The sequence below is a fragment of the Rhinoraja longicauda genome, chromosome 25 (assembly GCF_053455715.1).
Source record: "Rhinoraja longicauda isolate Sanriku21f chromosome 25, sRhiLon1.1, whole genome shotgun sequence".
Taxonomy (NCBI): domain Eukaryota; kingdom Metazoa; phylum Chordata; class Chondrichthyes; order Rajiformes; family Arhynchobatidae; genus Rhinoraja; species Rhinoraja longicauda.
The window spans coordinates 11508317-11519898 of NC_135977.1; the positions used below are offsets into that span (position 1 = coordinate 11508317).

General features: G+C 40.6%; 1 protein-coding gene across 1 annotated transcript; it reads left to right on the forward strand.

Annotated features, from left to right (window-relative positions):
• The first annotated feature begins 6584 nt into the window (after positions 1–6584).
• Positions 6585–10252, forward strand: LOC144605648 (immunoglobulin lambda-1 light chain-like). The gene is made up of 3 exons (XM_078421098.1): positions 6585–6680; positions 6778–7119; positions 9700–10252. The coding sequence occupies exons 1-3, from the start codon at positions 6635–6637 to the stop codon at positions 10020–10022; spliced, it is 711 nt and encodes a 236-aa protein (XP_078277224.1). The 5' UTR covers positions 6585–6634; the 3' UTR covers positions 10023–10252.
• Positions 10253–11582: the final 1330 nt, after the last annotated feature.

Genomic DNA, 11582 nt, shown 5'->3' on the forward strand with positions numbered 1-11582 from the left:
GAATATTAACTAATCAAATGCTGTCATCCAAATTTCATTTATCTAGGGGTTGTAGACAAGGATGTCCACTATCACCGCTTCTATTTGCCCTTATTATAGAACCACTTGCTGAGAGTATTAGATCAAATTCAGATATTCATGGCTATAACACTAAACATACAACCAATAAAATTTCTTTATATGCGGATGATGTATTAATATATATTACAAAGCCAGAAATTAGCATTCCGAATTTATTAAATCTCATAACTCAATTTGGTTCATTTTCAGGTTATAGAATTAACTGGTACAAAAGTGAAATTATGCCAATAATGGAGCATAATCCGGCCATACTTCAACAATTTCCTTTTAAAATTGCCTATGAAAAGTTTAAATATCTTGGAATTTACGTGACGAGGAAATATACTTCTTTATTTAAATTAAATTTCCCTCCTTTACTCACTAAATTACACAGAAATATCCAATTTTGGAAAACACTTCCTATATCATTAGTTGGTCGTAGTAATGCTATAAAGATGATCTTTCTTCCACAGCTACTATACTTATTTCAATCTATCTTCCAATTGATTCAATTGTTACTAATTTTATTTGGGACTACAAGACTCATAGAATAAATAAAAGACATCTATGTAAGTCTAAAATTAATGGAGGAATTGCTTTACCTAACTTTTTATTTTATTATTGGGCTGTTAATATTAAAAATATAACCTGCTGGTTGGATGATTCTGATCAACAACCGGATTGGTTAAAGATGGAGAAAGAGGATTGTTTACCATTTGATATTGGTGCGATCCTCTTAGCTCCAATAAATTTAAATAAAAAAACATATGGAGGTAATCCCATTATACACAGTGTTATCCGTACCTGGAAACAATTAAAGCTTACGTTAAAATTGAGTAAATTATCTGTTTTCCTTCCTATTGCGAATAACCCTTCTTTTAAACCGTCTGTCTTAGATAGAGGATTTGCTCAATGGAAAAGTTATGGAATTAAAAGGGTGGGAGATCTTTATCATAAGGGAACTTTTCTTTCTTTTCAGGATTTACAGCAGAAGTACGGATTACATGTTAATAATTATTTTAGATATTTACAATTTAGAGATTATGTAAAATCACACATGCAAGAATATAAGTTTAGAGGTCCAGAAACACTTGATGTATGCCTGAATCGACATTATAATTCAAATAAATTAATATCCTTTATTTATAATACTCTCCTTGACACTGACATTCCGTCATCAGAATCTTATAGACGAGCATGGGAGGACGAATTGAATCAACTTATAATGCAAGATATATGGGATGAAAGTTTACAACATATACATCAATGTTCATTAAATACTAGACATTCCTTAATACAATTTAAAATAATACATAGATTACATTATTCGAAGATGAAATTAAATAGGATTTTTCCTAGTATCTCTCCTATTTGTGATAAATGTCAATTTCAAGAAGCTAATTTAACTCATATTTTCGTAACTTGTATAAAAATGCAAAACTTCTAGTTGGAGATTTTAAAAATAGTTTCTAAAGTTATTAACAAAAAATTAGATATGGATCCAAAATTAATTATATTAGGATTATCAGAACATACTACAAATTTGACAGCAAGTCAGGTACATTTCCTTGATTACAGTCTAATAACTGCGAAAAAATTAATACTTAAATTTTGGAAAAAACCAATAACCCCCACAATTAAAATGTGGACTACGGAAATGACAGAGACCCTGCATTTGGAAAAAATAAGATTTGCCTTAATCGACAAACCTGAGTTATTTAAAAAAATATGGTCTCCATTTATTGAATTTTTAGAAAAGTAAATGGGTTTGGCACAGGACTAAAATAAAAATTATAAATTAAAACTTGAAACTTGAGTTAGGGGTTGGATGTACAACTGTGGTTATTGTCTCCCGGATCTACTCCCTTTAATTTTTATAGTTAGATCCCTTTTTTTTCTTCTTTTTAAAAAAATTTTTTTAACCCTCTTATTCTCTCTCCCCAAGTTTATAGTTTAAAAAATTTTTTACTTTCTCTCTTCAAAAATTTAAAAATTGAAGCTATGTAAGAACTCTGTAACAAATGTGTTTTTAAAAAAAATTCTATTTGTACATATGCTTTTCAAAAATTAAAAAAATTAAAATAAAAAATAAAACGGAAACTTCAAAAGATTACAAAATATGCCTACATTTTTCACTGGCTGTCCTTATGGTCAGGTGTCCATACCTCCTTTAACAGCATCGCAGTAACTCCGTTTTTCTTTGTGTTATGAGAATCACATAACACAGAAACAACAAGATGCCGCATCTACACTGGTCCTATGTTCCCCTATTTGGTCCATATCCCACTAAACCTTTTCTTTCCATGTATCTGTCCGTATCCTTTAAATGGTGTGAGAGTACCAGCCTCAAATACCTTCTCTGACAGCTTATTCCGTACATCCACCGCCCAATGTGAGAAAACGTCCCGTCCCCCCCCACACCCCCAGGTTTCTTTGAAATCTATCCCCATATCACCTTAAATCAATGACCTCGGATTCTATATGGGTGCTTGGAGGTTTCAGCCTGATAATAATTATCCATCTTCTCTGCTTTGCTCTCGTGTCTGGCGGTTTCGCACAAATGTTCTGAAATGTAGCTGATGTAATATGCCTTTGTGCCATTAGATGGAAATGTTATACCATTTACACCTTTTGTTGGATCGTGTGCGACCACAGCGAAATTTGCTTTAGTACTTGAAACCCTGCTGCATGACAAAGAAAAGTCATTGTATTGCGCTGCCAAAACCTGTTTCTTGCAAATAATTGCCCTGGGTTTTCCTGAATGCGGTTTGACGCTGATATTTAATGCTAGTCATCCCCATCGATTGAGTGCACCTTCTGAAAAGAAGACGAGTGCGGTTCCTGATTGTAAAGAAAGTAACATTGTCTGCTGATGTAATAAATCTGAAATAATAATGGAAAATAATGACTCAGGCAGAATCTATGGAGAAAGCAACAGGGTTAATGGTTTGCGCTGATGATGTTTCGCCAAAATTTGAAAACTTTAGAATACATACTTATTTTGAATTGCAGGGAAGTGAAAGTAAGTACGTGGAACGGAGAGGGGGCTAGGAGAAATAGACGAGGCTGATAAGTGTCGAAGAAAATAAAGTCAGCAAGAAGCCTTGCGAGGGGTGGCGGACCTGCTGGAGGAGGTTTAAATAGTCATAGAAAGTTACAATGCAGAAGCATGTCTTAATGTTCACCGAATCTTCGTTAATCCCCATCCACCTATTTAGACTAATCGTACATTAATCCGTTTTCTGTTCGTCCCAAATTCTCGATTGAGAAACCAGTTTCCAGGCCCCCACTCCCTCATGTTTACCATGGATGTTCAGTCACTCAACACTTCCATCCCCCACAAGGATGGTCTTGAAGCCCTCCTTTGCCTCCTCGACCATAGAACCAGCCAATCCCCATCTACTAACACTCTCCTCCGCCTAGCACAGCTGGTTCTTACCCTTAACAACTTCTCATTTGACTCCTCCCACTTCCTCCAAACCAGAGGCGTAGCTATGGGCACTCGCATGGGCCCTAGCTATGCCTGCCTCTTTGTCGGGTAAGTTGAACAATCCCTGTTCCGGACATACACTGGCCCCATCCCCGAAATCTACCTCCGCAACATCGATGACTGCTTTGGTGCTAACTCATGTACCCATGCAGAACTCACTGACTTCATACACTTCACTTCCAATTTCCATGCTGCTCTTAAATATACTTGGACTATCTCCGACATCTCCCTCCCATTTCTGGACCTCACCATCTCCATCGCAGGAGACAGGCTAGTGACTGACATCTACTATAAACCCACTGACTCGCACAGCTATCTGGACTGCAGTTCTTCCCAACCTGTCTCCGGCAAAAAGTCTATCCCCTACTCCCAATTCCTCCGTCTATGCCGCATCTGCGCCCGGGATGCGGTGTTTCACGCTAGGGCATCAGAGATGTCCTCATTCTTCAGGAAACGGAGCTTCCCCTCTTCCATTATAGATGAAGCTGTCACTAGGACCTCCTCTATATCCCGCAGCTCTGCACTTGCTCCCCCTCCCCCCATTCATAACAAGGACAGAATCCCCCTCGTTCTCACCTTCCACCCCATCAGCCACCGTATCCAACAAATCATCCTCCAACATTTCCGTCACCTACAACGGGACCCCACTACTGGCCACATCTTCTCTTCCCCTCCACTTTCTGCATTCCGCAGAGACCGTTCCCTCCGTAAATCCCTGGTCCACTCATCCCTTCCTACCCAAACCACCCCATCCCCGGGCACTTTCCACTGCAATGGCAGGAGTTGCAACACCTGTCCCTTTACCTCCCCCCTCAACTCCATCCAAGGACCCAAACAGTTTTTCCAAGTGAGACAGAGGTTCACCTGCACCTCCTCCAATCTCATCTATTGTATTTGCTGCTCTAGATGTCAACTTCTTTACATCGGTAAAACCAAACGCAGGCTTGGCGATCGTTTCGCTCAACACCTTCACTCAGTCCGCCTTAACCAACCTGATCTCCCGGTGGCTGAGCACTTCAACTCCGCCTCCCACTCCCAGTCTGACCTTTCTGTCATGGGCCGCCTCCAGTGAGGCCCACTGGAAATTGGAGAAACAGCACCTCATATTTCACTTGGGCAGCTTGCATCCCAGCGGTATGAACATTGACTTCTCCAACTTTAGATAGTTCCTCCGTCCCTCTCTTCCCCTCCCAGTTCTCCCTCTATCTTCCTGTCTCCACCTATATCCTTCCTTTGTCCCGCGAACCCTGAGAACAGTCTGAAGAAGGGTCTCGCCCCAAAACGTCACCCATTCCTTCTCTGCCTGACCTGCTGAGTTACTCCAGCATTTTGTGAAATAAATACCTTCGATTTGTACCAGCATCTGCAGTTATTTTCTTACATTGAAAGCCTCCGTCTACATCTGGAATTTCCGATATTTTAATTGAATTTGCCTGTGGACATCAGCTGGCTCTGTTTCATGGCATGCATTTATCATTACTCCCTCCCACTTCTACTTCAATTAATTATGTATTGTTCTTGCCCTGCCCTTGAATTCGACCGTCTGAAGCGTCGACATTTTCTCGTTCTCTCGCACTGCGATGAAGACATATTAACAGACTCTCCTGTGTGGTTTAACTTGACCATTAAAGTGGGCACGTTAAATTCAATGAATGGGTTAGTGGTGAACGACATTCTGTCTCACTTCCTTTCTGGATGAAAATGAATACCAAGGAACGTCCATGGTAGTATTGAAATAAAACTCAAAGCAATAAATTCAGCGCTGCAATGAAATAAATTAAGACTCGAGAATGGAAAACAATAGATCTTAAGACCCTGTCAGCCCGTGGTGCGATCAACTTCCTAATGATTGCAACTATTGTGAGTTTGTTCCTTGCTTCCACTACCATGTCTGCAGTCGTTTCTGGGACGTTAAGTCCATGTTCTGTAGAGCAGACCGATGAAAAATTACCATTTAAATTATCTGCCATCTCCATATTCCCCTTTAATTATACCCGAGACCCTCTACTTCAGACCAATGTTTACTCTGTAGGTTGTAATAACAATTACAGAAATCTTATTATCATGCATTTACACTTCTAGCTGACGTCCAACAATACTTTGATATTTTCGTACTCATTAAACCTTTCGTCATATTGTTTTACAATTCGCTGCTCAATTTTTTTAAATTTCCATTCAACTTTGCTACTGGAAGATATTTTTGGTCTTTTATTTTAACGCTGTCTTTAACATGTTTAGATAATCGTGGATGTGTCGTCCACTTAGATTTTATTTCTGTGTGTAGTTTCTGTCTTTTGAGTGATCACATTGAAGCCTCCGTCTACATCTGGAATTTCCGATATTTTAATTGAATTTGCCAGTGGGCTTCAGCTGGCTCTGTTCCATGGCATGCATTTACCATTACTTCCTCACAATTCTACTTCAATGAATTATATATTGTTCTTCCCCTGCCCTTCAACTCGACCGTCTGAAGCGTCGACATCTTCTCGTTCTCTCGCACTGCGATGAAAACATATTAACAAACTCTCCTGTGCCGTTTAACTTGACCATTAAAGTGGGCACGTTAAATTCAATGAAGGGGCTAATGGTGGAATGGTGCCTTGCGATATTACACGACTGAGATTTATTTGTAGGCAATGGGCAAATATATTATTTTATAATTATTTGGGAGCTTAAGGGGGTTAGTGCAAAGTCTCTCCAGTCCCATCATCCAATACAGCTGACCCCTTTTACTCAGTAAATAAGAGCCTGCTCTCACACAACAGTTCCCGTCTTTGAATCTTAGAGCTTCCCTCCTTCTCCCCCCCCCCCCCCCCCCCCCCCGCCACCGTTGAGTTCATCGTTGTCTGCTATTCTCCTCCCACTTAAAACAATATGAATATTTCTTTCTCCCAAAGGGCCGGATCTGCAGAAATATAATTTTACACCGAGCCAATAATTCAGTGATTCGGTGACACGTGGATAAAGATTTGCATGAATAATTAATAATTGGTGACGCTGGGATGCTGAAGACTTTAAAAGTCATACTTCGAAAGGGCTCAAAACCGCGCTTGTGCAGCAAAACATTCCTTTATCACCTTCGACATGGCAGAATGGGTTTGGGTTCTTGCCTTGGTGACCTGTTTCCACTGTGAGCAGAGCGCAGAATGATCAATGTTGTGTCGTTTTACATTCTGCTGTTTTTTTTCTAATGGTTCTGTATATTTATCTGTTTTTTTCCCTATCAGCTATAAACGCGGAGACTACCTTGACTCAGATCCCGTCTATATCAACCTCGCCGGGAACAACCGTCAAAATCACCTGTACCCTGTCAGGGGGCAGCATCAGTAGCTGGTACACGAGCTGGTACTGGCAGAAGCCGGGCAGCGCCCCTGTCTTCGTGTGGTATGCAGGCTCCACCAGAGGCACCGGGATTCCAGAACGATTCACGGGTTCCGTGGAGTCATCCAGGAACCAAATGCATTTAACCATCACCAACGTGCAAACGGAGGACGCTGCCGATTATTACTGTGGTGTGTCGGACGGCAGTAAATTCATATTTGGGAGAGGAACCAAACTGAATCTAGGCAGTAAGTAAAGTATTCGCGGTGTGAAACACGAATCATTGAACTTAAGTTTTGCTTTCCATCATAAATCCTCAGTAGAAAGATTCTATTAGACCTATGTGGACAACGGGTCAGGCAGCATCTCCGGCAGACATCTGGATAGGCAATGTTTCGTGTCGGAACCTTTGCGAGACTTTCCCGAACATCTATCTATGTCCTCCAGAGATGCTGTCTGATCCGCTGGATTACTTCAGCACTTTGTGTTGTACTCAAAATGCCAACATTCGCGGTTCATTGTTTCTCCTACGTCAACTTGTTTAAAAAAAAAAAGTCCTTTACCTCGATCCTTACAACACTCCGAGAAACCTGCGCTCACCTAACCGCAGCTTCTTGATCATCGTCAAATCTAATGTCTTCACAAACTTACAGCTGTGATTCAAAGTTGTGATTCGAAGTTGTGAAATTCTGGAATGATCTCCTGAAGCTCTAATTTCCCCCTTTCTTCCCTGATGTTCATGAAACCTGCTCCTTTAACCGAAATGCTGATTCTCTGATTTGATGTTTCAAGTGGCGGGTTTCATTCGAGACTGATGCTATTACACACTTTGCTTCAATATAAGCGTAATGCAAACGAAAACTGTTGCCGTTACTTGAAGAAATGCTCGGGTAATTATGAGATTGTATTAGCGCACGGTATATTGTGGGACGTAGAATTAGTGGAAGCATTAAAAGGAAAGTTAATAAATATTTGGCAAGGGATGTTGGTGAATTAAATGCGTTATTTTTGAAATTGCAAATACCCATGAGGGCAAATGGCCCGAAGTTGATTTCTGGTCTATGCTGCTTGTTTTAATGATACCATGAGGGTGAAGTGGCGTTTGGACAGGTCTACAACAGCGCTAAAACTAATTGTCAGGGAAAAGGTATAAAAGAAATATTTAAACGCTTCTCACGGCACCATTTCAATTCCCTTTACGCGAAAGTGTGGGGGATTGTTGCAAGTCTGAGTCAGCTCCGAAATTAGAAACAAGGGCAGAACAGCATTCGGGTTCATTTCTGGTTCAGCTAGCCATTGCCACCTTAGCTGATCACATTTGTATGGATATGCCGTCAGACTCTTTGTACCCACCTTGTAGAACCTGCAAGGGATTTTGATGCTGATCCTCCGATTGTCATCGAGAGTATGATGTAGCAGAAAACGCAGACTGTCTATTGTGCTGTTTAACATGATCGCTCTGATTGTCGATTTTTTTTACGGGCAGGCAGTTGGTAGACCGACGTGACGATTGGTGATTGTCAAAGAGCTTAAATGAAGAGCACGACATCATTTTGCGGTTTTCGTATAAATGAGTGCAGAAATATGCACACAGTTATACGAGGTTATTGTTGAATTGCTCAGAATCGAAAGATTTGAAGGAAATATTACAGCTTCTTTGAATTCAGCGTTAGCTTGAATTTTTCTTTAAAGTTCGGATATGTTGGTTGTTGAACCCAAAGCTGTCTGGATATGTATCTGAAAGAATTTGAATCTGACTAAAACATTTCTTTAGTTTTACCTTTCATTTTTCTAACCGCCACCATCATGGACTTTCTACCAGGGGTTCCCAACCTTTTTTGTCCCATTTACCCCTGGCAACTTTTCAAAAGTAAATTTACCCCCACCCTGTTTTGTTCAGCAATTTAAGTTCACATTTCTACCATAATAAAACAACCGACAAAGGGGAAATTTAAAAATACTGTTTTTAACATTATTATTTTAAGTACAAGTAACAGTAATGGTAGGCGAAATTTACCCCCTGGGGCAAATTGGGAACCCTTGTTTCTAGACGACGTGTAAGATTCACTAATAACATTCTAAAGACTATTCAGGGAAAGAATTGGGATTACTATTTAAACAAGCATTAATTTGGAAATGCTGCTCATTCTGCCAGGATGAGCTGTAATTACACTTTTTTCTGTCCGTTTCCATGATCTGAAGAAAAGTCATAGGCTACATGTTTTACCAAACCTCGGATATTCGCACCACAGTAAAAAAAAAAGACCATAGCCTGATTCTGCTGTATAATATGAGGTATTATAAATCAAAGATAATTGTAAACCCAGTGAAGAAGGATGCATACGGCCACAGCGCCACGGAGAACAGGCCTCCAGTCCATCTATTTCATGCCGACCTAGGTGCTCTACTTGAGCTAGTCACATTTGCGTGTGCCAGGCCTATATCTCTTTAAACCTTTATTATCCATGTCTTAATTCAAATGGTTTTTTTAATGGTGTTATTGTACCTGCCTCATCAACATCGCCGGGGAACTCTTTCCACGGAGTCAACACATTATGTTTTACAAATGTTGCCGTGAACCTAAGCCGTCTAATGTGGGGAAAAGACTCCATGCGCTAACTGATGTATTCCCCTAAGACACCCTAAGGTCTTCCACACTCCAAGGACTAAGGTCCTAGCATATCCAATCTATGCCTATACTTCAGACGTTCGAAACCTGGCACCGTCATCGTAAATTTTGTCTGCCATCTGTCCAGCTGAATCGATTCAGACTTTTAACGATAACCGATAAATAATTCACTTGTATTTATTTCATTTCTTATTTTCAGGTCCGCGGCCCCCCACCGTTTCCATTCTGGCGCCTTCAATGGGTGATGTCACGACAAAAAGTACCGCCACCCTGGTGTGTTTGGTGAACGGGTTCAATCCGGGCGCGGTGGACATTGAGTGGACCGTGGACGGCAGTGCGAGAAGTGATGGCGCTGCCACTAGCCGGGTGCAGCAGGAGGCGGACAACACGTTCAGTGCGAGCAGTTACCTGACTCTGCCAGCCACAGTCTGGAACTCACACGAGCTTTACTCCTGTGTGGTTAAACACGAAACCCAGGCAACCCCGATTAAGGCCAACATCGCCAGATCCAGTTGCCTCTAATTCAAAGGATCAAATTCCCGATTTGCTACATTTCTTTTGTAAATTAATCCAATATTCAGATATTGAATGTTCGCTTTAACATGGTATTTGTTCAAACGCAGCACATGTGCACTTTGTTGCCTTGAATGCGCTGTCCGTATCTTACGGTGAACTGAAAATCAATAATGTAACATTTAATGCAATACAATAAAGCCGATTATTCTATTTACGATGCATCGTTTTAATTTTCTGTGCAAATATCCTTGCCTTCAATAGAATAAAAACAATAATATCCGAATGGCGTGGCAGTGTTTATAAACTGGCATTTTGTGAAATTTCATTATATTGCAAATAAACTGCGTTTTCATGATTGATGATCCATGTGTTAGGAAACCCGAAAGACTGCTTGCAAGTACCTCCCGATTGAAGAAATTAGGTGCGAATCCGTGTCTGAATAGACAGTAGACAATAGGTGCAGGAGTAAGCCATTCGGCCCTTCGAGCCAGCACCGCCATTCAATGTAATCATGGCTGATCATTCACAATCAGTACCCCGTTCCTGCCTTCTCCCCATATCCCTTGACTCCGCTATCTTTAAGAGCTCTATCTAGCTCTCTCTTGAAAGCATCCAGAGAATTGGCCTCCACTGCCTTCTAAGAAAGAGAATTCCTGTTTTGGATATCCCAGAAATACGGCAGTCCAGTTTTGGCACTACGCTAATATGCTTAAAGTACCCAAATGTCTGAAATCCATCCGCACCAAATATCACAATATATATTAGTGTTTATACCATGAAAAACGCGATCAAATTTGTGGGTTGACGAATTAATTAACCGCGGCATTACCGTGGTCTTAATCACAAACACACACAATCACAATCACAATAAAACTTTATTAGCCAAGTATGTTTTGCAACATACGAGGAACTTCATTTGCCATACAGTCATAACAATAAAAAGCAACAGGACACACAAAATGCATTTAAACATGAACATCCACCATAGTGACTCCTCCACATTCCCCACTGTGATAGAAGGTGAAAAAGAAGTTGAATCTCTCCCTTCTTTGTCCTCCAGCGGTCGGGGGCTCTAACCTTCCGTTGACGGGACGATCTTAATCAGCTCAACATTAATCAACAGAAGTGGTCATATATTTAAACAGTATGACGAGAGGAATAAAGTTCAGGCTCGGAGGGGTGAGCGCTAGACACATCTTGAAGGCGGGCTTCGCACCAACAATTAACCGAAGTAAAAGTAGTTACATAGTTACATCCCCAGAAATGGGATAAACATCTTTCGGGATATGGGAATTTTCTGGGAATAAAAAAAAAGTTTAACAGAGGGAATAAATTATGAAAAGTGGTGTACTGTGGCTGGGAAAATCTGCTTCCGATGTGGGTAGGTCCTATCTAAAGAGACTCTCCAGTACGATGTCAATTTCCAGCAGTAAAATAATGTGTAAATATAAAATATATAACCTATTTGACAATATGGTTGGCATCAGGTTGGAGACGTGCTGTCTTCTTTCACCCCATCCCTTCCTCCAGTGTTATCCTTCACTCCCTTGTCCCCTTATTTTGTGG

What these genes read in the sequence shown, in the direction of transcription:
- LOC144605648 (XM_078421098.1), top strand. Translation starts at nt 6,635, where the DNA reads ATGGCAGAATGGGTTTGGGTTCTTGCCTTGGTGACCTGTTTCCACT. An exon ending in CTTGGTGACCTGTTTCCACT is followed by an intron (nt 6,681 to 6,777) that starts GTGAGCAGAGCG and finishes TTTCCCTATCAG; the next exon opens with CTATAAACGCGGAGACTACC. An exon ending in AACCAAACTGAATCTAGGCA is followed by an intron (nt 7,120 to 9,699) that starts GTAAGTAAAGTA and finishes TCTTATTTTCAG; the next exon opens with GTCCGCGGCCCCCCACCGTT.